This window comes from Cantharellus anzutake (genome assembly GCF_015039405.1).
Source record: "Cantharellus anzutake strain C23 chromosome Unknown EI90scaffold_41, whole genome shotgun sequence".
Classification (NCBI taxonomy): domain Eukaryota; kingdom Fungi; phylum Basidiomycota; class Agaricomycetes; order Cantharellales; family Hydnaceae; genus Cantharellus; species Cantharellus anzutake.
The window spans coordinates 303,155-325,269 of NW_024066991.1; the positions used below are offsets into that span (position 1 = coordinate 303,155).

The 22,115-nt window shown below is 49.2% G+C and overlaps 9 protein-coding genes across 9 annotated transcripts; 3 read left to right on the top strand and 6 right to left on the bottom strand.

The window, feature by feature from the left end:
* Window positions 1-19: 19 nt before the first annotated feature.
* EI90DRAFT_3067591 (major facilitator superfamily domain-containing protein) lies at window positions 20-2,652 on the bottom strand. Its single transcript, XM_039061029.1, has 8 exons — window positions 2,457-2,652; window positions 2,101-2,332; window positions 1,986-2,022; window positions 1,734-1,882; window positions 1,280-1,648; window positions 1,113-1,199; window positions 708-984; window positions 20-620 (listed from the first exon to the last, which is right to left on the bottom strand). The coding sequence occupies exons 1-8, from the start codon at window positions 2,637-2,639 to the stop codon at window positions 194-196; spliced, it is 1,761 nt and encodes a 586-aa protein (XP_038913503.1). The 5' UTR covers window positions 2,640-2,652; the 3' UTR covers window positions 20-193.
* Window positions 2,653-4,878: 2,226 nt separating this feature from the next.
* On the bottom strand, window positions 4,879-7,665 carry EI90DRAFT_2998543 (class II aaRS and biotin synthetase). Its single transcript, XM_039056264.1, has 5 exons — window positions 7,592-7,665; window positions 6,226-7,538; window positions 5,796-6,172; window positions 5,533-5,731; window positions 4,879-5,455 (listed from the first exon to the last, which is right to left on the bottom strand). Exons 2-5 carry the CDS (start codon window positions 7,458-7,460, stop codon window positions 5,254-5,256), a joined length of 2,013 nt encoding a protein of 670 aa, XP_038913504.1. The 5' UTR covers window positions 7,461-7,538; window positions 7,592-7,665; the 3' UTR covers window positions 4,879-5,253.
* Window positions 7,666-7,810: 145 nt separating this feature from the next.
* Window positions 7,811-10,385, top strand: EI90DRAFT_3067600 (Endonuclease/exonuclease/phosphatase). The gene is made up of 6 exons (XM_039061030.1): window positions 7,811-7,915; window positions 7,969-8,000; window positions 8,053-8,120; window positions 8,176-8,811; window positions 8,860-9,958; window positions 10,012-10,385. The coding sequence occupies exons 1-6, from the start codon at window positions 7,892-7,894 to the stop codon at window positions 10,139-10,141; spliced, it is 1,989 nt and encodes a 662-aa protein (XP_038913505.1). The 5' UTR covers window positions 7,811-7,891; the 3' UTR covers window positions 10,142-10,385.
* Window positions 10,231-10,950, top strand: EI90DRAFT_1789760 (uncharacterized protein). The gene is made up of 2 exons (XM_039052196.1): window positions 10,231-10,474; window positions 10,520-10,950. The coding sequence occupies exons 1-2, from the start codon at window positions 10,320-10,322 to the stop codon at window positions 10,845-10,847; spliced, it is 483 nt and encodes a 160-aa protein (XP_038913506.1). The 5' UTR covers window positions 10,231-10,319; the 3' UTR covers window positions 10,848-10,950.
* Window positions 10,951-12,119: 1,169 nt separating this feature from the next.
* Window positions 12,120-12,992, bottom strand: EI90DRAFT_1789956 (uncharacterized protein). Its single transcript, XM_039052199.1, has 2 exons — window positions 12,287-12,992; window positions 12,120-12,236 (listed from the first exon to the last, which is right to left on the bottom strand). The coding sequence occupies exon 1, from the start codon at window positions 12,787-12,789 to the stop codon at window positions 12,373-12,375; it is 417 nt and encodes a 138-aa protein (XP_038913507.1). The 5' UTR covers window positions 12,790-12,992; the 3' UTR covers window positions 12,120-12,236; window positions 12,287-12,372.
* EI90DRAFT_1789955 (uncharacterized protein) lies at window positions 12,993-16,381 on the bottom strand. Its single transcript, XM_039052198.1, has 4 exons — window positions 15,178-16,381; window positions 13,930-15,090; window positions 13,347-13,847; window positions 12,993-13,273 (listed from the first exon to the last, which is right to left on the bottom strand). The coding sequence occupies exons 1-4, from the start codon at window positions 16,025-16,027 to the stop codon at window positions 13,197-13,199; spliced, it is 2,589 nt and encodes an 862-aa protein (XP_038913508.1). The 5' UTR covers window positions 16,028-16,381; the 3' UTR covers window positions 12,993-13,196.
* On the top strand, window positions 16,062-16,970 carry EI90DRAFT_3067608 (uncharacterized protein). Its single transcript, XM_039061031.1, has 5 exons — window positions 16,062-16,273; window positions 16,328-16,368; window positions 16,433-16,457; window positions 16,521-16,635; window positions 16,694-16,970. The coding sequence occupies exons 1-5, from the start codon at window positions 16,112-16,114 to the stop codon at window positions 16,774-16,776; spliced, it is 426 nt and encodes a 141-aa protein (XP_038913509.1). The 5' UTR covers window positions 16,062-16,111; the 3' UTR covers window positions 16,777-16,970.
* A 2,383-nt stretch (window positions 16,971-19,353) lies between these two features.
* On the bottom strand, window positions 19,354-19,698 carry EI90DRAFT_3067619 (uncharacterized protein; the record flags this gene model as incomplete). The annotated part of the gene is made up of 2 exons (XM_039061032.1): window positions 19,487-19,698; window positions 19,354-19,382 (listed from the first exon to the last, which is right to left on the bottom strand). Coding segments are annotated over exons 1-2 (217 nt in total), but the record flags the coding sequence as incomplete, so codon positions are not given.
* An 887-nt stretch (window positions 19,699-20,585) lies between these two features.
* Window positions 20,586-21,312, bottom strand: EI90DRAFT_3067621 (uncharacterized protein). Its single transcript, XM_039061033.1, has 4 exons — window positions 21,244-21,312; window positions 20,962-21,194; window positions 20,840-20,918; window positions 20,586-20,786 (listed from the first exon to the last, which is right to left on the bottom strand). Exons 3-4 carry the CDS (start codon window positions 20,891-20,893, stop codon window positions 20,616-20,618), a joined length of 225 nt encoding a protein of 74 aa, XP_038913511.1. The 5' UTR covers window positions 20,894-20,918; window positions 20,962-21,194; window positions 21,244-21,312; the 3' UTR covers window positions 20,586-20,615.
* Window positions 21,313-22,115: the final 803 nt, after the last annotated feature.

A 22,115-nucleotide genomic window follows, 5' to 3' on the forward strand; every position in this document is an offset into this window, starting at 1 on the left:
TCGAATTATTAACCAATTGGTATTAGATAATTGTTTATATCGTGAAGGATACATATGTACTAGGTTGCGCTGCTGTTTGTAACAACGTGAAGAACGTCAAAGGTGCAATGAAGGTGGGAAACACGAAAAAAAAAATCGGAGGTATCATAGGCGTTAAAGGTTATGTAACTCGATCATGTTAGGGCCAACCGATTCAACTTGTTGCGGGGGTGGGAGCGGTGGCCGAACGAGCAGTCTTCTCCCCTATCCCAGCTTCTACATCCTCACCACCACCACTCTTCTTCTTCTCCCCCTCCCCCTCATCACCCACCGCCACCCTCTGTGCAGAGCTCAAATCCCAATTCTCATCCGTCTCCACACGAAGCGCCACGTCCCTCATCAACAACGCGAGCAACAAACCTATCCCTCCCAAAATGATGTTCGCCACCCAAATGTTCTTGGTCGATTTCGCATACGCATCTTTCACTTGGGAACGGAGAGGTTCGGGGAGGAACTTGATGGAAGGGATGATGGAATAGGAGATTTCGACTCCCGAGGAGAATTGAGAGAGGAAAGAGGCGGGAAGTTTGGTTTTTAGGGAATTTTGGAGGATGGTCGTTCCGATCGTGACGCCTATCGTCCTATATATATATATATATTTAGAGAAAGGTATTTTTTTTTGATTAGAAGCCATAGCGAAAATGGAGGACGACGACCTGGCCACTTACTGCCCAAACTGTCTCGCAAACGTAAAGAACCCTAAAGCTCTCGCATTATCCTCCACTCGCAACGGGGCAAGAGTCGCAAACGTAGTAGCAGCATATAACATACCGAAACCCACGGCGGGAACGACTTGAAGCGCTATAGCCTTGACGATACTCGAACGAGCGTCGACGGTCGTGTAAACGCCTTCCCCAACGATGATGAATACCCAAGCGAGAACGTTTTGGATGACGTATTTCCCGGTTTTTTCGGTCCAGATACCTGTTACGATGGCGCAGGGAGCTGGGGAATGGAAATGGAATGGAATGGAATTGTGGAGTTATATATATCGCAGTCGCAGCCGAAGATAAAATGGTTTTAGTAAATTACAACAACAACAAATATAACCTATAGACACACAATACACTCACCGATAGTGAGCGCTGTTCCAAAGAGCTCCAGACCCGAAATGATTGCGTTGGCACCTTTCACACCTTGGAAGTAACTAGGAAGATAATCTGTTCGAGAAAAGACCGTCAAAATTTCTTCTTCAAAGAAGAGGTAAGGGTCATGGACAAAGTGAAGCCCAAGGACTCACATGTGACAAGCGTGACGATAGCTCCATGGACCATCGTAGTGAAATAACCACTAACGCTCGTCCAGTTATTCATCAATCGTATAGGAACGATAGCCGTCTCTCCAGCTAACAACCATTCGAAAATTCCAAAGATACCCATCCCAACGAATCCAACGAGTAAAGGAACCAATACATGCCAAGATGACCATGAATAAACGACTCCACCCCATGCGAGGGCTATGAGGATTGCGGTGGTGGAACCGGCGATGATGAAGTTGCCCGTCCAATCCATTCGGCGGAGTTTGGAACGAAGGTTACCTTGAGGAGTTTTGAGACGAAGGAAAAAGAAGACGAGTGTGAAAGATATGGCGGAGAGGGGGAGGTTCAAGTCTAATAAGCGTGTGTGTTTTTTTTTTTTTCAATTCCCATTTTTCTCTTTATGATGATGAATGATGAATGAAGGCAAGGTACTTACAGAAAAGCCAGCGCCAGTTCCCGCTCGATGCGAGTGCGCCGCCAATGAGAGGACCTAGGACGGATGCGATAGCCCATACGGCACCGATGATACCAATGTATTTGCCTCGTTCGCGGAGGGAGACGATATCAGCTACGATAATTTCGGTTCTGGCAAAATATGTATGAGTTCCACTGTCAGTATATCTCTTCTGATCCACTATTACAAAAAAAAACTAGAGGGGTAGACGGTGATTAAATAATAAGGACGTACAATGCGAGAATCCCTCCGCCACCGACACCTTGGATAGCTGTAAAAAAGTGGGGGGGGGGGGAAAAAGCGATCGGGGTTAAATTTCCTTCTAGATTTACTTGATATGACAACATACATCGTCCAACGATCAACATGTTCATCGTATTCGCCGCTCCACAAACAGCGCTCCCGGCAGCAAACATCACGACCGCACCCAACATGATCGGCCGTCGTCCAAAGATGTCGCTGAGCGAACCAGACGCGGGCAAAAAAGCAGTCGAACTAAGTGCATAAGCCGTCCCGACCCAAATGTAATCCGTTCCACGCAAAGCTGCAATGATGGTCGGGAGCGCCGTTCCAACTGATGTCTAGTAAGGCATGGGCGCCGGGTCGATCGATCGATCGCAGCCAATGCAGGAATTTTTAAAAAAAAAAGTGTTATGAAAAAAGTGGTGTGTGAGCCCGCGCGCGTTGGGTGGGGGTGGCACGTACCACATCCAATGCAGAAAGGAAGACTGTGAGGCATACGGCGAGGAATACCAACCAAAATTGTAAAGGTTTCTTCTCTCCTTGAAAGGATTCGGAATGTCTCTCTTGGGCTACTACGGAATCGACGGGTTGAGGGGCGGCGGAAGTTACGGTCTCGCGACTGTCAACGGAGGTGGAGGTGGCCATGGAAGAGAGGTGGGGAAAAAAAATGACCGTATTGTGGGGAGGGGTGCCTGTATCTTATAACATGCGCGGCTCGGGAGTCTATATTAAAATTATTGGGACTCCCGAAGTAAAGTAGTTGTTTGAATTGGGTCAGGTATATTCAGTTCCCGATGACAACGCGGGAATCATAAAAGAAGCCCCTCGACTTTGCGCCGCCAGGCACAGACAGACGTAAGTCGATCATCGTGCAGTAGTCATACCATACTATGGGTCGATCCCTCAGCAAGCAAAATATGAATATTGTGTGCGCGCTTTATGGCACTAGTGGAACTCTGAGTGCCAGTATAATGTAATCAATTAGGGTTAAATAAATAGATTTTTTGGCTTACTTGTTTAGGTTTTAGCTCGCTAAGGAACATATATATATAGAGCCGAAACCAGAAGCGGCGACGCGTGGGTTCCTCGTCAAACCCGAGATCCAACACAAAGCACCTCTCAAAGATTGGTGATAGCCATGCATACGCGGCAACAAGATCATTTCGTCAACTCGGGTTTACCTGCGCGTCTCTTCGGCAATGTCCCCTCCGGCCGTCCTCCTGCCGCGAGCCGCGCAAGCCCTTTTTTTTTTCCAGTCATCATCCCATCATGTTAGGGGGTGTGTGCAAACACTGCTATATACGTCTCCAAGTGGATCTTCGACTTCACTCCTATAGTACTGTCAAGGGGTCTGGGTTGCTGGACAAGAAATCACCCGGGGTGCATATTCATTCGAATCATGAATCGAAGACTACGTCTTCCTTCCTTCACTCCGCACTCATATTTCAGAGACGGAATGATTATATTAGGACTGCGGATATATATATATATATATACACCAACCGTTTTTTCATGAATCAGCAACAACGTAGCCGGTCACGATATTTCATACCCACTTGCATGCACTCATCACATATAGGGCCACGCACGCCATCGGCACATATTATTGGTTTGGGCGCAATATTGGAATCAAACTCTCGTTTGTTCTTCCGCGTGGAAACCGCGGCCATGTTCGATCAGCTCAGGCATTGCTCAGATCATCATGCAACCTCAGATCAACTAATCGTCCTGTTTCCTGATGCCCCACCACAATCGCAGTCACTGCGCGTCCGCTGCCGAGGTCGCGCCTCGCATGCATGCACCGGTTTGCCATGCAGTGAATCATGCATGCATGGATGCCACGAGGTTCTCAATAATGAAGCATACGTAACTTTAGTGTAAAGCACCGACCGGCCTTTGGCAGACGACCGTAAAAAAGTTAACTCTCTCAAGGTACATAAGCAAAGGCACAAAAATAAACCGAGCGCTTCCATACCTAGGAAGGCATCCCTCATGTATATATATGTACGGCTTGTATTACTTACTGCCGGCGCCACTCACATAAAACTCGAAAAGACCGATACGAGGTGGAACTGCTAATATTGTACCGAGCTAGGCTTCAAGAAATAAGCAGCAAAGAATGTGTTCCTCCCTGTCCATGACCTAGACATTTGAGCAGCCGCCCCTACACACACACACACAATGGGTTGTCAAACGAACTTGAGGACTAGAGAAATGGGAATCACCAAAGGAATGGACGGAATCAAAATCAACGATGCATGAATATCGATCCCTACAACCTTCACCATCAAATATTTGTAACGAAGGATCACAGCACCGCGGAAAATCTCTACCCCTCCCTCTCTGTTTGGCAACCAAGGGATTCGGGGCGCTGCTAGTATGACACGTCTACATCGATTATTGTCCGCTTTTCTCTAATCACCGTCTTTGGTCCCGGGAGGCAAGGAGTGGAAGAGTTGGATGCTAGTTACATAGAATCTTGTGCGAGTAGGCCATGAGCTTGGGATGGTCCTAGCTTACAAACGTGAAGGGGATCGAATGGTAGAGGGGAAATTGAGTGATGGATATTATCCTTTGCGCGGGCGGGCGGGCGGGCGGTTGGTGAATGGTCACCGAACGCGAGAATGGAAGTGACGATCCCTGCATTGGGGCCCAAGTGCGATGAACAAGTGCAAGAGCAGAGCAGAGTCAAAACTTTAACTTTCGACCGCTAGCTTACACCCAGTCCGAGGAGAAGTGAACAAGCAGTTGCGGGATTTTTCCAATTACAAGATATAATTGTGCAGACGGGGTGCATGCATGCGCAGCGACTTTTTGACGGAGAGATCGAGACACACATGTTACATTGTTAAAAAAAAAAAAAAAAAAAAAAAAACCAAAAGGAATCCGAGCAAAACAACTGCAGAACAACAGAACGGAAGTCTTGACAGGATTACGAGATGAAAAAGGGTTGAGGGAAGGAGATTAAGGCCAGACGAACAAGACTTGTAGAGCAAGCAGAAACCGAGGGCAAACATGTATTACTTTGACCCAGAACAAGATACGAGCCATGTCGAGCGCGAGCGCGAGCGCGAAGTGTCGTTTCGTAGGACATGAGAATGAGAAGATCCAGATCGTCAAGTACATTGCGCAAAAAAACAGCCACACAAGGTGCAGTATGAGAAGTTCTATGCGACGTATGTAGCAAGAATGACAGTAGTGAAGGCACTCTGGGCTGGCACGACAAACACCAAAGACTTCGCATCGAGGCTCAAACTAGTTAAATCCTTGACTGCTTGACCTGAATCAATCCCTTCAACATATCAAAGCTATTCCCATCAGGTTGTAAATCGATGTATGGCTGGACGCGCGCGACGCCCCGATCTTCAGGAACTGCTCGGAGGAGTCCGTGATCAGCAGTTATACCGACCAGGCGCACTTTTATGGGGGGAGTTGCACTAGCCAGAGTCACGAGTTGATCCCTATGTGTGTAAGTTGTTGTTGCACCATATATGAGTACCCCACCGGTTAGACTTCCCACAGAGCAGAGCACGCTCACGAGTGTAGCCAGCGTTCAAGATAAAGATCCATGAAAGTGGAAAACGACCCCTTGTTGTTCAAGAACTCTTCCCAAAATTGCTCAAACTTTGCTATCAAAACTGCTGTAGTTCTCTCAAGAGTGAGGGAATTAGGTGGGCTTGGGATCAGCTGAGCTAGCGAAGTGGTGGGTCGATCATTGAGCACGTTCAGGCCGATACCTGGACGGGGGAAATCAGCGTTCTGGGGAACCTGCACTCTCGGAAGAAGAAGACGACATCGCACCAACCACGATGGTCACTTCTCCACCTGAAATATCGTTGCTCACGAGTACCCCTCCCAGCTTAAGCGCACGGCGGCCCTCGACGCCATGATTGCCGGACTCGTGGGCGTAAATATCATTGGGCCACTTAAGCCTGACCTGTTCCCCCAAAGGGCCCATGATCTCCCTGCATGTCTCTGTCACCGCCAATCCCGCGAGATATTGAATAAAAACCAAGGACGGAAAGGATATTGTACCCTTTGGGGGGCGCAGAACGATGGATAATGCCAAAGATCCCTTGGGTCCAACCCACGTGTTTCCCCCTCGACCTTTGCCAGCTAGCTGATAGGACGCTAATGAAACCAGCGGAATCGGCAGCGAGCGAAGGAGAATTGGGTTTCTAATGAAAATTTCTTATAAGTATATAGGGAATCGCGAGACGAATGTGCTCACTTGTCAAGTAAGGTCTGTGTAGAAGTGACGACTTCACCATATAAAAGCAATTCGCCCAGTCGGTGGGTTGATGTTGACTTTTTCGGGAGGGTCTTTTGAGCCTCAGATAAATGCGAGAAGTATGTTGGTATATCAAAGAGAGGTGTGTCGCTCAGTGATGGGAACGTCTTTGCAGGACAGATCGCGATGGTTTTAGGAAAGGAAGTAGGTTGTTCGCTCTCCAATAGAGCTGGGTGACGGGCATCTTCGATGAGGCCAGATATATCGGGTTGTCGATAGATATGAAAAGTGTCATTGTGATCTTGAAGAACATGATATCTCTGTGCCCCATTTGCATTTGGAGCAAACAAGTCGTTTTTCAAAGCCGTAAGAAATGACTCGCCCAAGTGATCAAAAGAACTCCCATTGATGAGCAATTGTGGGTAAGGACGATCGGCACGTCGGTGTGCCTCCTCCGGAACCCAAAGTCGGAGAATGCGCAACATATTTCGCACAGTTTCCTTCCTGGAGTTATCCGCAGCATGAATGTCCCTTGTTGAAAGTGATGGATACTCCTTGCTTATGCATGATTTGGCAGGTTCTGATGTAAGGGGAAATTCAATGTGTACACTGGATAGCAGCGCAACTCCTTGATTCACGCTGCACGAAACTGCAGCCACCAGCTTCTCCGCAGCCGGAGTAGTGTATCTGAGCAAAGGGACGACACCCCTCGAAGCCAGATCATCGGCTCCCACAAAGTGGCCTCCTCCATTGTAGTAAATATATCGAAGGAAGTTGTCATGATTGATTCCCAGTTCTTTTGACAGTTTCAGTTCGACGGCACCAGCACCGGCCTCTGAATCATATTCGAATCCCTTGAACACGCATCCTTTGCACGTCCCAGGGAAGAATCGCAATGGCCTATCCCCTACTACCTCGAACTCCGTTCCTACCTCCCATTCGACACGACCCGAACCAAAGTATGCACCAGCACACAGCCCCAGAAACGAGCCCCCTCTCTCCACATAGGATCTAATCTGCTGAACAGCAGGGGACAGGCTGCTCACGTAAGGCACATCTCTTCCCCCTGGAATCACCAGCAGAGCACAGTTGGCAGTCCAAGGTTGTGACGTCAGAGCGATTGGTGTGATGGTTTGGACAGAATATGCAGGCTCAAGCAAAGACTTGAGGGTATATATGGTGTGCCTAAGAGATGTTTCGGAGACACCTGGCCCAGAGTAGACTAAGACGTTCATTTTTAATGGCGTGGGTCCAGCCGGATGACCGTTTCTCGCTCTTCAAAGTTTTAACCTTAACCCCAAGTGACACTCTCTCTGCTCAAAATATCAATCTGCGTTCGAATTCCCTCCTTCACCATCTGACTCACAACCTGAAATAGAAAAAGAATTGAGATAACCAGTAAGACCGTGAAGTCTCTGCATGAAATACGAAGACAATCACGAGACCCACATAAGTAAGTAGTCGCACAAATTGAAACACACGAGAGTGCAATTGATTCAGGCAAGATAGACGGAGGACACAGCCAAAGGCTCCCTGGCCTTGTTGGGTTTAATCAAGCTCTTGTATTCAAATCAGGCGCCACTTTCTACCTCTTCTCCTTCCCTAGTCTTGCTGCGACGAGCCTGCATAGTTTCCACTCACTAGCGCATTATTCTGGGAATTTTTTATGCGTATACTGAGCTGGAACATCGTAAGCTGCCCGCACTTGCAGTTTGCAATGATATGACGGTCGTTCTACTGCAGAATGGAATCAGAACCTTGCCACATTATCACCCGTACGTGCGGCCCTGCAGCCTCTTCAATTATTTAATAGCCGGCCTCTCCCAGTTGGAATGCCCTCAAAACTTGCGAAGCCATTCTTCCTGAGCTGCATTCGGACATCATTTGTTTCCAAGGTGAATGTCGTTTCGCTTCCGCCAGATTTACTTGCAGCCATTTATGCGAGCATAGAGATGAAGATTTCTAGAAAAGACTTGGATCGGAAGACTGCCGTTCCTGAGGGCTACGATTCCTTTTTTTCCTTTCCGCAACATAGGGGTGGTTATAGTGGTGTGGCTGTCTACTACAACCCTGATTCTGCCATCGCTGCAAAAGCTGAGGAGGGGTTATCACTTCATATACAACCTCGTCCTCCTTATGCGCCTGCCGAACTCATATCCAAGTCTTACCCATCTGTGTCGGAACTGCCGCTATTTGAGAGTGAGCAGGGGAACACTCCTTCTGATCTCATCGCTCTTGACACCGAAGGAAGAGCTCTTGTCCTTGATTTTGGACTTTTCGTGCTTATCAACGTTTACTGTCCTAATGATGCCTCCGACGAACGGCTAGTCTTCAAAATTAATTACCTTCTTATGCTCGAGAGTCGGGTGCACGCATTGATAGAGGAAGGGCGAAATGTGATCGTCGTTGGAGATATAAACGTTGCTGCTACCCCGTTTGATCATTGTGAAGGTGGACTGGAGAGCAAAAAGCAGGAATGGTATGATAATCCCGCAAGAGAATGGTTCCGAAAGTGGCTCGCTCCCATTGGACCTATGCATGATGTCATCAGGGAGGCCTGGCCCGACCGGGTGGGAATGTATACGTGTCCGTACGTTTGCCCTGCTGTTTTTGCTCTAATCTAATGTACAGCAGGCTGGAATACGAAGATTCAAGCGCGAGAAACCAATTATGGCACGCGAATCGATTACATTCTCATGACCTCGAACCTCCTTCCTTGGATAAAAGGTGCTGACATTCAAGCTACCATTCGAGGTTCCGACCATTGCCCCATTTACGTGGATCTGCACGATGAAATAAGCCTTCCTTCGGGGGAAAGACGGGTTTTGCTCAATGAGCTAGGTGCACGCGGTCGCGATCCGCCAAATACCACATCTCGCCTTGCTGCGAAGTTCTGGGATGAATGGTCAGGGAAGCAAACACTCCTGTCCAGTTTCTTTGGGAAGGAGAGTAGTGTACTCCCAGAGCCTCCCCTTAGACGCACGCTCTCGGCTTCTGGTGGTGGCATCACTTTCTTTGAGGGGGAGGAGGGCAAGTCCACCGGGTTCGTCGAGGGTCCCGAAACTTTTATCACGAATATTCCCACTATGAATACCGATCCTTTCTCGACGCTTCCTTCGGGAGACGATGCGCAGACCGCTGGGGCCGGAGGGTTTCGATCCCAATCCCAACGAGGATCAGCAAGGACCACCAATGCCAGAAAGAGGGGGTCCACGGATCTTGTGAGCTCGACTTCCGGGCCAAGGGCTAAGAAGCCAAGGTCTGGGCAAGCCTCTATATCTTCATACTTTTCGAAGCCTCGAGGTCTGGCAAGGGCATCAGATCGGCCGAGCATTCCTGGTTATAAATCTCAGGGTTGGGGCGAGCGCTCCGAATCCCACGAGGAGTCTCAAGATGTAAATTCTCGGGTCACGTATCGCGTTGCATCAGACGATGAGATTCTTCTACAACCAGAATCTGTATCTGTGGCATTAGGTTCTATGCCAGACGAATCCGAAAGCCATCCTCAGATTGAATCTGACTGTGCATATACGCTTTTATTGTCTCAAGGATCGGAGAGTGCTCTCTCAGGCTCATCCAGCCCAAGATTTAATGATAATGGGATTGTGGCGTGGAGACAACTGATGGCGCCCATTGAACCTCCTTGCTGCACGGTACACAATGAACCGGCTAAACTATTGAGAGTCAACAAGCCTGGACCGAACAAGGACAGACAATTCTACATATGTTCACGGTACAGTTTCTCATCAAAATTGTCTGCTATCGGGCTAACGCTTTATTTCGTAGACCTGTTGGACCAGGTTATGATGCAGGCAAAATGCAGCGACTGCGCGAAGAGGTGAATCCCCGATATCGATGTGATTTCTTCAAGTGGGCAAGCGATGCAAGGCGACAACAAAAGAAGCACCAGAAATGAATTGGGTAATCATTAGACGAAAAATTTCGCCTCAATTCAGGTTGGTCATGCAATAACATTCTTGCCCCTACTATGTGGTCGGCTTCGGCGAGCTGTTGCATACAAGGCAACTTTGTAGAAGACAAATAATTCCCGCTAACTCTGTAGCGGGTCCTGCAAATTTTTCGACCCTGATTGAATGGGTTTGGTGACAAGGTCCTCTATTATTGCCAATTCTCTGTACTCTCCTCCCGCTGCCTTTTCCCCTCCTCCTTGTACTATCGTTCCCCTCTGCTACTTCTCTTGTGCTTTCCGAACCACCACTAGCCTCCAGTTCCTTCGCCGACGTCACAGGTGTGTAACTAATTCTTCCCACGTCTCCCAACTGAATATCCCTAGCTTTTATCACCCGCCGAATTGGCTTCTCACCAGTTGCGCTGACCCCTTCTCCGCGTGTGTCCATCTTTCGAACAAGATGAACCGTTTTCGTGTGTCATCGTCAACATTCAAGTATTGCATGTGTAAGGATAGCCGAGACGCCAATCGAAGATCGCGATGGGCTCCTACTTTGCTCAATGACAATATGCCGAAAGTACGAGACTCAGACTTAGCTGTACATACAGACCAGGCAGATGATGATCATTTGCTGCTCCATTTGACTGACTGTGAACGCTTGAATTCAAAGAATCGACGCACTGAAAGTGTCGACGTCTTCAATGCATTGTAGCATGGGCCGGCCTCCGGTCCGTTCGTCCGCTTCGACAGTACTCTTCTGCACCAATCTGAACCCAGTAGTGTTGTTTTGAACCTCCTATGTACTGGCTTATAACGTATCACGTTGGGTCCAGTCCAGGAATCCCTCCCCTGGCTCAACGGTCCTCTTGCTCTCCATTGTGGTCCTTACTTGGGTTTCGCAATTAACATGGATCCAGCTTATCTCACGCTCAGAACTTTGAGGTGAACAACGTGTGGATCACATTCATCAATCATGAGGAGAGTGGGGTGCCTCATAATCATATTTGCCTTCAAGTGAGCACCCTACACAATTAGTGTTCGAGCACTTCCATTGATGGTCGGCCCTGCGTTAGCGCATCACCAATGGATCTAGCCACAGAAATCCACAGGCCTAATTTCAGAAACGAGTGCACAGAGTCTTGCCTTGGACACACGCATATTTCTGGCACAGGCATTCCGATCCGAAATGCAACGTAATGCACATGGCTGAATTGGGCATATGGATCTCTGTGGCCAGATCCATTGGTGCTGCACGCTAACGCAAGGGCCGACCCATCCTTGAACGCTAATTTTGCAGGTGCTCACTCGGAGGCAAACATGAATATGAGGCCACTTTCCTCATCAATGAATGCAATCCACGCTTTGTTTGCCTCAAAATTCTGAGCATGAGATAGCATATGTGTGAGGGTAGCTGGATCCATGTTGATTGCAGTGAGAAGGCTGTTGAGTTAGAGGAGGGCGGGAAGCAGAGGAGAGTGGTCCGGTGTAAGTGAAAATATTGCTTAGTGATTGGAGGACCCTAGGTTACGGAGAATTGAGGACAACCAATTCAATCAGGGTCGAAGAATTTACAGGACCCGCTACAGAGTAGCAGGAATTACTCCGATACGCCGATAGTTTCATTCGAACTGCCTCATAATCCCTGAGCACACACTGCTACGTGGTGAGAAGTACCGCCTCCGCCTAGATCGTTCTGCAGCTGCCAGCAGTCTCGGATCAAGGGAAATTTCATGGGTCTCAAATAAGCGTGTTAGGTTAGTACAGTCAAAGTGGGATCTCATCACCCAGATCTTCAGAAGTTAGTGGGAGGAAAAGGTGTTTTGGTAAAACTATTCAGTTTCGGGACCCCCTAGCGAGTTAGCCAAGGCTCTATGTCACAGATTCTCACGAAAGACCTGATCGTCTTTGGTAGGCGGGTCCACAAACGTAGATGTGCATTACCTGCCTATGAATTTTGACACAAGGGAACATGTTCCATTAATATCAGTAGGAGCTAAGGTCCAAAGATAGTACTGCACAGCAGCAGAAGTAAATGCTGGATATGGAATGAACCCCATTCGTCCCGTTCCATTGAATATCATAAGCTTGCAACTCGGTAGACCTTGACAGGTGTCAGCGACGAACTCAAATCACAAAAACGAGACTTGATACCTGGACTGAACCGCTCTTTAGATCCTCGAGTTTATAGCTAACTGACTCGACGCTCTGTAATCCCGTCGACCAAATTCAAAACCTGCTTAGGAATGAGAAGCAGAACTTACAGGGTACTGGTTTGGAGCCAAGACGGCCCGATACACGCGGACCTTGCTCTTTTTCGGCTCGAACTCGTGGATAATCCCAACTAAAGGGGTTCCACCTACTCCAACGTGATTGGAGTAGCCAGAAAGACCTTTGTGACCTTTGAACTTGGCATCTTCCAAGACGATCACATCACCTGGCATGATATCGCTCGACCGTTTCTGTATCGTAGATGCAACCTGAACGAACACCAAGTGACCGAATGAATCACTTTTGGCTGCCTGGGGTACGCCAGCGAGCACCTCGTGAACGAACCCTTCGGCACTTCCATCGCCTATGACCACTTTTTTGGACTTCTCAACTAAACTTTCGGCGTATACAAGGACTTGTGTTCCAACCCTTCCCCAAACTGCCATAAGCTCGTCCCCATTCAACGTCTGCCTTCTTTGCGACTTTGCAGAAGCTGGGCTCTGCTCCGGCGGTGGCGAGGGCACAGACGCACTAGGGTACACGGTGTCGTCGTCGTTGTGGTCCCCATCTAATCCGAGGGAAGATGTGGGTATCGTAGGCAGCTCCCATTGAGATGAGGTTAAATCAGATGATCTAAGACCAGTGGGAGCTGATAGTGTGGTGGCTGGGGGAGGTGGAGGTGGGAGCGAGCGACGATTTGACGGAGCTCGCGTGGGACGTGGCGGAGGGCTAGGGGCTGTTTGAGGCCCATCCACAATAACATACTCTCCTGGATCCTGTATCGGAGTGGATGAATGAGGTGGCGGTGACGGAGCGGGCCACTGATAACTAGCCCTGCGCTGCCGCGCGGTGCCTAAGATAGAAGAATGTCGCCCTGGCCGTCCGGGTGGCAGGGGTGGTGGGGCTTGTGGTTTAGATAGGGGATCCCCACTCTCGGAGGGCAGGGAGAGCGCCGACTCATTTGGAGGATTGGGTACTTCATCATCGAGCTCTTCCGTCTCACTTCCCTCAGGAACCTCGGCCTTGACACCATCGTCTGAAGTAAGAGAGCCCTCAGGAACGAACGCTACTCCCTCCCCCAGCTTGCCATCCCCTCTCTCGGCTGGATCCCCACTTGGCTCTGCACCTGTCAGCATCCCAAACCGCAATCCTCCCTGACTCGCAAGGCGGGCAGCAATGGCAGCACGTCTTGCTCGGGCTTCCTCTTCAGTCTCTTCATGTTCCTCCAGACTCCCGTCGTTACTGGCGGTTCGCGCGACCTCAGGCGGTTCTCGCCGTACAGGGGGAGGCGCGGGAGGGCCAAAGTTCAGACCACCCAATCGAGCCATCCGCTCCGCAATGTTCTTACGGTGCTGGGACCCGTCATCCTCTGCAGGATCTTCATTTCGTTTGGCAGCCCCGCTTGGCAAAGCCTCAGAAGACAAACGCGCTGGCGGGGGCTGAGGATGGCTAGGCGCTGGAATGTTAGGGCGACCCGGAGAGAAAAAATGAGGGTCGATAGGATCTGAAAATACGTCAAGAAAATGGATTGGAATTCATTTCAGTACAACTTGTTCATTACAACAATAACAACTATCGTCGCGTACCCGTATCGCCCTCATTCATGTATTCTCTGTCTGCCCCCAAGCTCTCAGGATCCTGAGTAATGGTAGGTTGCGGCGGAGGGAGCGTGGTGCGCCGCGCAGGTTTCGTGGATACTGGAGGAAGTGGAGCATCCAATGAAGTGGAACGGGATGGGATAGATTGTACGCTGCTGCGCTTGGTGTTGGAAAGGATGGACGTGGGTGAGGCTGGAGATTGTGGACTTGACACTGTGGGACGGGTTGCCAATGGTATAGAAGGTGGACGAGTGGAACGGTTGACCGCAGGAGATTGCGGTGAAATTTCTTCCACGTGCAGTTCAGCGTTCGACTGTTCTTCAGTTTCTTCATTTGCAGGAATTGCGTTTGGAGCGGGCTGTGGAGGCGGGGAAACAGCACGAAGGCCCGGTGAAGGGCCAATGTCCCATTCGTCTTCTTGGGCCTCACCATCATTGTTCTGCCGCAGACTGGGTGGGCGAATACTTGCCGGAGAATCAGGGGGAACGCCATCAGCCTTAGTCGGAGGCGGTACAGGAGGAAGGGAACGTCGGGCCGGTGCAGGAGGAACTGGAGGCTTTAACTCATTAGCATTATCCGCTTCGCCGGGTACAGGTGACGCAATTCGTTGGCTAACTGTTTCCTGGGTACTATGCTCATCCTCCTGGACCGGATCTTCAGCAGACTCAGCCTCGTCAAGGGAAACAGATGATATCGCACCACCTAAGGCTGCAGAAAGGATAATATTTCCTGGCGGAAGAACATGTGGCGGCAACCCCAGCTCCGGAGCAGAAGAACTTGTCGGGCGGCTAGGTTCGGAACTTAGTTCTGTTGCCTCAGCTTGGGCGGAAAGTTTGGAAATCAAGCCAACGTCATCTGAGACCCCCTGTAATCCTACATCATGAATGAGGTTCGAAGATGGATCAGTTTCATCCTCCACGTTCGCAGGTGTGCTTTCAGGCTCAGGACCAGGCCCTGAGGCGACTGGGACTGGATCAGTCTCTGGGGCCTTAGGTTGTGCCTTTTTTCTCGGTGGAAGCGCACGACGGGGAACTGACAGCGGGGGCGATTTGGATTCTGAAGAGGACGATGACTTGCGCTCGGGAGGAGGATTTGAGGACGCGTCTTCTGAAGTGGGAGCTTCTTTATGAGAGGTCAAAGGAGCGATGCCTGGGAGAGGCAATTTGGGAACAAATTCAGGAGTATCTAAGGCAGTGGATGGCATCATAGGCGACCTGCTTTAAACAAGAAACTAACCTTCTGACTGGAGAATTTGGGAAGACGAGTGGTTACCAGTCAAGTCTGCAGGAGTAGATTGCGCTGGAGGCGTTTTCACTGCAGGACGGCCAAATGCTGAAGGGCCCATTCCAAAGCGAGCGCCTCCAAGCTTTGCCATGCGAGCAGCGATGGCTGCTCGACGCTGACGCTCCTTTTCTTCCTCGTCATCTTCCTCGTCATCTTCTTCAACTCCAGCTTCTTTCACAGCATCATCAACCGCGAACGTCGCACTTTCCTCAGCAGGAAGTGATGGCGTAGAGATTCCTCCGCCCTCGGCAATGCTACTAACAGGCTGAGGCGATATGATAGTAGATACGACGGGGGGGTTCTTGAGTGGCTTGGGCTTCTCCGGGATAATGGGTTTCGGCGCTGAAGCACCGAACCCGCCCTGATTCTGTAATGCAGCCATTCTCTCCTTCAAAGAAGTGCCTTTAATACTCTCCTTAGCATCGCTAGCGGACATTCTAAACTTCTTGTCCCCGCGTTCGTCGACTTCATGAGTGGCCTCGGGCTTCGCCCTCGGCGACAAGTCAGCCGGTGGGAGTGATGGGGGAGTATTTGCAGCTAATTCAGCTTGCTTCTGCTTCCAAGCCCATTGGACTGGCTTCCCGCTCGGTGCAGGACGTGGCGGCGAAGGAGCTGCCTGGGCTGCAGCCTGCTGATTAAACGCAGCAATCCTGTCCTTGAGCGAAACAGGCTTCGGCTTGGATCCTGAGTTCTCGCTCATACTGGTGACTCTGTCAGTAATTCGTGCGTGGACCTCGACAACTTCTTCGGAGGTCGCGACAGGCTGATCTAGGTCACGGCACAAACCCCGACAACGTGACATTATTCCACGTGACTGGTTCTTGAACGATCAGCAATCTTCGGCCCTTTTGGCTTCAGATCCAAGTGGCTTCTCCAAACTCCTCTCATGGCTTTGTCTCAACCCTCACCGGTCGCGCCACACTCCGCTGCGCATTCACCATCCCCTGCACATCCGTCTAAGCAGCCGTCTCCGTCTTCTAAAGTGAAACCAATTAACGTCTTCTCTAACGATGGCTCCTTTCTAGAACGACTTCAACGCAGTAAGAGGGTACGTCTCACCTTTGTGTGAATGCAGAAATCCCATCATTGATCGTCTTTCCAGGAAGAGGAGGAGAGGAAGCAGGCTGACGTCGTGGCTCAGAAGTAAGTTTTGGCTGCACCCCTGTTCCTGCAAGATGTGCCTGACTCATAGCTCTTAATCTCTCAGGAAACGCGGTTTTGATGACCGCTTTGTAAGTCCTGATACATCGTGGCGCTCCAGGCCCGTCGTTCATTTGTGTCATTTTATTTCACAGAAAAAGAGAGGCAAGCGTCCCGCACCTTCTGCAGATACACCTGACTCTGGCTCTTCTGGTGAAACTGATGAACCTGCCGGGCCGGCTAAGAAAGCCAAAACGTCCGAACCGTTAAGTAAGTGTGATGGCAAGGCAAGGCCATTATTTGCTGACGAGTTGCAATAATCAAACAGGTCAATACGAAAAGGAAGTCCAAGGCTATCAAAGCCGTCTCCTGAAGGATCAGGGCATAGGCGTGAGACCGCTTGTGAAGTAGTCTGTCCAATACTAGAGGATCGCTTGTCCTAACTCTTCGACATCCATCCACTGGCCACATTGTACGTCATGTAAATAATTTTTATTTATTGAAAAGCTAGAATGACCGCTATGGATTTGATGACTCCATCGCTGTACCCATTATGCACCCACTTGCAGGAGCTCCGTTTTAATTTAGGCAGGACTCCAGCCTTGATAATAGACAGTTCCCTTCCTCCCCCTTGATCAGTTGCGGAGCTAACCCATAACATAACTTTTTTCGCACTTGTGCCCCGCTGCTAACAGGGTCTGACCACCCTGCTCGCAACATCACTGAAAACTACACTCATTTCCTATTTAATTGCTCGTGTTTGCATTTCAAAATTCGGTAATGTTCACTTATTATATACAATGTTAAAACATTCAACTCACCAAGGCGTGAGTTGCAGTGATAACACTGTGCATTGCTACTCACAAATCCCAATCCAGAGCGGAAGGCTTACGACCAAGGACACTGGAGGGATCCCAGAAACACAACTCCGGTGGAGCTGTAGGATGGGGTGGAGACGTTCCAACTGTCGAAGGTGGTGGCAGGGCTGAAGTGCATCGGGAATGCCATTGTACTGTCACATGAATGCACGGGTGCAGTTGTTTTCATGCAATCTTCTCATTGGTTTCCCATCGAGGCACTTCCGAGGGGAGAGTTGGAACCTATGTGCCAACTGATATGATTGCATCAGCTCTAGACGCGACCTGATGGCTTGTTGCAGAACGAAATACATATGCACCTAGAGGCTGGGATACTGCCTGATATGCACCTGACCCACCCATTTAGCGCGCCCCACATGAGGGACGTGCCTAAACGCATTCCCCCGTGGTGGACTTGGAGTTCAATTATGCATAATACAGCGAATGTTATCATTCCCGTCCTAATTATATGATATATCGTGCCTCCTCGCGAATTATCTTGTGAGCGGTAACGCCACTGGCGCCGTGTAGTAAGTTGAGGTCGCCACATCGACAATAAATCAAGTGCCTGTCGGGCTGTTACCGCCGATAGCGAAAGCTAGGCTGTGGGGAGGGAAAAAAAAAAGAAAGAAATTCATATGCATCACTATATATATAAACGTTAGCTGCATTGGTTATCTGGCATATCGGTGGCCCTGAGTATTTGAGACGTTCTCATTCTTGCTTGTTTGAGGTTATTCGTGACGTTATCATCTACTTCAGTAGAGGCTGGAATCGATCCTGCCTAACGTTACCACCGTTTCAATAAATACCCTCCTAGCTAGATCTCATTCTTGATATAAAGTGAATTTCTTTATCATCTCCACATGCACACTCTCTGAGACAGTTCCCGTCTGCAGTCACATGAAGGAACCGCCGAGTGAGATTAATAATTCGCAGATTTTTTATTAGCTGAATCGCCTGTTGCACATCTCATCATGGTCCCTCCCCAATTCTCTTCCCTATATGTCCCCTTTATGTGACCATAAGATGGTGTCGGGTAGTTATGGCCACCCGAACAATTAACTGGGGATGAGAGAGGGCGGGACGAAGCTTAGGAGTCCAGCACTGCGGAAGCATGGGTCAAAAGAAAAATTCCTGTACGCCATTACATGCAAGTGCGTCGAGCTATGGTGTGTACGGCTGCCCAAATGATCAATTGGAAGCATGAGGATGAGTGTCAAGACAATGTCACCTCATATTCGTTAGCACTTACACAACTTAACAACTCCTGTCCGAAACGTCCAGGATGGCCCCCCAATTACGTGTTCCAGACATGATTCTATGAATTGCGGAGCGGATGGGAACATGATTTGACTGCACCTCTATCCATGCTGAGGGTTTCCCCCGGATGACAAGCGAAGGAAATAACTCCCCACGCTACATGTCCAGGCTCCCGCACGGCTTGCCTCGCGGGCCGACTTATTCCTGGATTGTTGTGCTATGACGAGTCGTTCTATATCCCTTGACGACATGAACACGGCGGATTGAATGCGGGAACTCATATATCGCCTCTCGGATGTGCAGTTCCAGACAACGACCTACCTTCTCTTACTAGAGTGCTCGCGCTGCATCGCGGCAACCTGCACCAGGTGAAAACACATTCTGAAGAAACTGTGTGGATTATAGGGTAACAAGGGAAAAGATCGAAGGATAATAAATAATGTACTGTAGGACAAACGATAAATAATCAATTGACTGAGAGACAGAGAAAGATAGAACGTAATTTGGTCTCGATGAGGTGGTAGAAAGCCAAGGAGGACCAAAAAGATGAAATAAAAACTGCAGCACTCAGGATTCCCATGTAGTCCCCTACCATGGTACTAACTGAGCGGTACTCGGCTTAACTTCGCAGATCGGACGGGATGCGGTGCTTCCCGAGTCCTGTGGCCGCAGATATTCGTACCCACATTCCCACCTCTGATGAATATCTTTACAGCTCAGGGCTGACGGACAGTGAGCAGAGTACATGTATATATATGGGTCATGGACATGGTCTTCGGTTCAGCTGAGATGAGGGAGAGTTGAACTTCGAGCGGAGATTCTAATTGAGGTAGGGAGGGAGATCGAGAGCGGTGCAGGGGCAGATCTTGTGTAACTCATTTCACACATTTCATACATGTGAGCAGGCCAGCCCTTTCCCTTGTTTCCAATCACACGAAAAGTTCAGCGTCGACAAGTGACGTTGGACAGTGCTTACGCTTTTACCGACTACTATCGAACAGGGCGGACAACATGACGCGTACATCACTTTGTCCCGACTGCGAGGACGAAACAATGTGCGCTTAATCCGAGACTTCGACAATACCACTGTTACCGTATGAGGTGTTGGAAACAGAAGACCGGCGATTGATGGAGATGCATATGGAGACGAAAACGAAATGGGAAGAAACAATGAGAGGTGAATTGTTGAGATAACCAACATGCATGTATGAAGAGAGATGAAAAAGAGATCCACTGACGCGCGACCGCAAGCCAAAGCGTCGGATTTTACGTAATGTTTATAAGACGAAATGGAGGACTAGCGATGTTGTCGCTCAGTCCCGTTGTACGTGAACTGAGGGAAGGTTGGGTTGTCCAAAGATTAGGTTTTTATATTCAGGCGCCATGAATGCGCACTGACTTTAATTTGGCACCGATGTGACCAAGAAAGGCAAAAGGTGGAAATCTAGACGCCACACGACTCAACATCACCAAACGTGAGTTGGTCACAGCGTACACCATAGTACCAAGAATTCTAACAGTGTTGACGATCGAAGGCAAAGTCGCCGTGTATGACCCTATTCGACCGTCCGAAATCAACTACATTGGCCATGAGAAGCTATTTGACAATAACACCCAACATGTCTTTCTAGAAAGCTTGACTGCAAGCACAGAGCCGTCTGTATGGTGGGTTTGTCATGGAAAAGGTGTCCAGGAGGCATAAAATACAGGCTCTGGCGAAAGCAGAAGTCCTCATCAAGCTCTCGTTGGCTGGATTCTGCTCTGAAAGCGGTGTTCTCAGTTCTTCTATGCCGTACGATCTCAACTACTACGTACTCAATAGAGACAAGCGCGCTGCACGGCTGGAACTATGATCACTTCATGGGGTTACCACTCCTAAAAACACCACTCAGCACCGATGCCTTATTCTTGCCGGATCACTCGATCAGAGTCCTTGATCCCTCAACCAGCACAACTTACCCTCTCCGAACACTCTAATAGAGGTTGGTAACCTGCCTATTTGAACGTTCCGTTTCCGCCAAATTGGATACGGTGAACCGTGCCTTCGCTAAGTTGAACTCACAGATTCTCTCAAAAGGGCTGTAAGGTACAAGGTTTCAGTCTCCAACCAAGCCGTCATTCGTAATTAAATCAACCATCGCTTGAATAACGGATCGATTCCTGAAGTTGAGCATCGAGCAGAAGGCGCAATTGGTTGACCAACACTCCAATGCGTGACCATGCTCGCATCTTAATCCAGCCTTGCTTTCCTACCGTTATTCCTCCTTTGGTGTGATATATGGTGACTTGCCCTCCAAGAAGCTAGAGTGGTACTTAATTGGGGAAATGAATTTTTAGAAGGGGATCTGTCGTACCGAAAAATTTACTTCGGTGGCATCCCGGAGAAATGTCTTTGTCGTAGCCGTCATAGGCAAGATATGGTGATTTGTACGATGCGTTTCCAAACAGTACCGAACCACGATGCAAGGACACCTGACCTTCATTCTTATCGAAAATGGTGATCTCCTTTGGTCGAACGTTGCTTTCGGCATGGAGATACGTGTGGCGCGAGGCCAAAGAGCACCCAATACGACCGCTTTCACAAGATCCATGTTATCACTGTTCACATTTAGATAGGGAGACGTCGCGGAACCCAAAATCCGAGAGTGCTAAGAGGAAGTCCTGTCGTAATGAGGTGATATCTCAAATGCTAGATGCAGACATGAAATTCTGCAACGATGTGATCAAGAGAAGCGATAGGATGCAAGTATGGGCGCACCTCTTCCATGAAACGACGCTACGCATTGTGAGTGTTGCCAACGCTCTACACTTGTTGCATCTGTCAAGAGATCACTATTTGCTGTAGCAAACTGTAGTCTAGCCCTACGAATTTAGAGACTAGCCAAACATGTCATTCGAGTACCAAGTGGGATGTGTCATGCAAAACAAGTAAAATAATTCCGAAGGTACGCATTGTACTTCTTAGGCTCACTCGTAGAAGCGAACATTTCCAGCGGCAGGGAGTAGTTCCACGGGATAAGCGTAATTACAACTGGATTGACCAGGGGAGAGTCAAGTTCTAGACAATCACGGCAACACTTTACTAGCCGGAGCAGTGGCCGACCTACTTGGTAATGGAATTACCAGATGGGGATGTCATCAGTTCGAGTTTTCGCGTGGAGGGTAACAAGGACACCAAAACGAGGTGATGAAGAGAAGAGATCGTTATCCAGCAAGAAGTGATCATGGCGAGTGAAGGAAAGATAGTGTCAATCGGAGCGTTGAATTGGGACTGGGCTGGAGCGCAGAGACACGGTTGGTGTCATACTAGGCGTAGTTGGTCCCGAGAAAGTAGGACCAGCTGATGAAAGACCATCCATCGCGCGACACAGTGCGTAAGAACTAGGGTACCCAGAAGCAGTGTGCCTACGGCATGCTTGGTCCGCAGGCGCGGGACGATGCATGTAAAAATGAATGAGATGGTTGCAATGTACGGAGTGAGAGGACGTTGTGGGAAGTGCCTCGAAGCGGTTGAAAAGGCAATGCGAGTGGGGGGTGTGCCTGCTTGGGAAATTAATAACACCATGACCAGCCCTCCATTCCAAATCAAATGACGCATAGGCTACCTAGAACACCCCTGGTTAAAGGGGC

What these genes read in the sequence shown, in the direction of transcription:
- EI90DRAFT_1789955 (XM_039052198.1), bottom strand. Translation starts at nt 16,027, where the DNA reads ATGTCACGTTGTCGGGGTTTGTGCCGTGACCTAGATCAGCCTGTCGCG. An exon ending in CCAAATTCTCCAGTCAGAAG is followed by an intron (nt 15,091 to 15,177) that starts GTTAGTTTCTTG and finishes TGCCTCTCCCAG; the next exon opens with GCATCGCTCCTTTGACCTCT. An exon ending in CATGAATGAGGGCGATACGG is followed by an intron (nt 13,848 to 13,929) that starts GTACGCGACGAT and finishes ACGTATTTTCAG; the next exon opens with ATCCTATCGACCCTCATTTT.
- EI90DRAFT_1789760 (XM_039052196.1), top strand. Translation starts at nt 10,320, where the DNA reads ATGGGTTTGGTGACAAGGTCCTCTATTATTGCCAATTCTCTGTACTCT. An exon ending in TTCCTTCGCCGACGTCACAG is followed by an intron (nt 10,475 to 10,519) that starts GTGTGTAACTAA and finishes GAATATCCCTAG; the next exon opens with CTTTTATCACCCGCCGAATT.
- EI90DRAFT_3067591 (XM_039061029.1), bottom strand. Translation starts at nt 2,639, where the DNA reads ATGGCCACCTCCACCTCCGTTGACAGTCGCGAGACCGTAACTTCCGCC. An exon ending in TCCTTTCTGCATTGGATGTG is followed by an intron (nt 2,333 to 2,456) that starts GTACGTGCCACC and finishes ATGCCTTACTAG; the next exon opens with ACATCAGTTGGAACGGCGCT. An exon ending in GAACTGGCGCTGGCTTTTCT is followed by an intron (nt 1,649 to 1,733) that starts GTAAGTACCTTG and finishes CACGCTTATTAG; the next exon opens with ACTTGAACCTCCCCCTCTCC.
- EI90DRAFT_1789956 (XM_039052199.1), bottom strand. Translation starts at nt 12,789, where the DNA reads ATGGCAGTTTGGGGAAGGGTTGGAACACAAGTCCTTGTATACGCCGAA.
- EI90DRAFT_2998543 (XM_039056264.1), bottom strand. Translation starts at nt 7,460, where the DNA reads ATGAACGTCTTAGTCTACTCTGGGCCAGGTGTCTCCGAAACATCTCTT. An exon ending in ACACAGACCTTACTTGACAA is followed by an intron (nt 6,173 to 6,225) that starts GTGAGCACATTC and finishes AATTTTCATTAG; the next exon opens with AAACCCAATTCTCCTTCGCT. An exon ending in AGAAGTGACCATCGTGGTTG is followed by an intron (nt 5,732 to 5,795) that starts GTGCGATGTCGT and finishes TCCCCCGTCCAG; the next exon opens with GTATCGGCCTGAACGTGCTC.
- EI90DRAFT_3067600 (XM_039061030.1), top strand. Translation starts at nt 7,892, where the DNA reads ATGCGTATACTGAGCTGGAACATC. An exon ending in ACCTTGCCACATTATCACCC is followed by an intron (nt 8,001 to 8,052) that starts GTACGTGCGGCC and finishes GGCCTCTCCCAG; the next exon opens with TTGGAATGCCCTCAAAACTT. An exon ending in CAATTCTACATATGTTCACG is followed by an intron (nt 9,959 to 10,011) that starts GTACAGTTTCTC and finishes TTTATTTCGTAG; the next exon opens with ACCTGTTGGACCAGGTTATG.
- EI90DRAFT_3067608 (XM_039061031.1), top strand. Translation starts at nt 16,112, where the DNA reads ATGGCTTTGTCTCAACCCTCACCGGTCGCGCCACACTCCGCTGCGCAT. An exon ending in GCTGACGTCGTGGCTCAGAA is followed by an intron (nt 16,369 to 16,432) that starts GTAAGTTTTGGC and finishes TTAATCTCTCAG; the next exon opens with GAAACGCGGTTTTGATGACC. An exon ending in CAAAACGTCCGAACCGTTAA is followed by an intron (nt 16,636 to 16,693) that starts GTAAGTGTGATG and finishes ATAATCAAACAG; the next exon opens with GTCAATACGAAAAGGAAGTC.
- EI90DRAFT_3067621 (XM_039061033.1), bottom strand. Translation starts at nt 20,893, where the DNA reads ATGACGGCTACGACAAAGACATTTCTCCGGGATGCCACCGAAGTAAAT. An exon ending in CCACCGAAGTAAATTTTTCG is followed by an intron (nt 20,787 to 20,839) that starts GTACGACAGATC and finishes GTACCACTCTAG; the next exon opens with CTTCTTGGAGGGCAAGTCAC.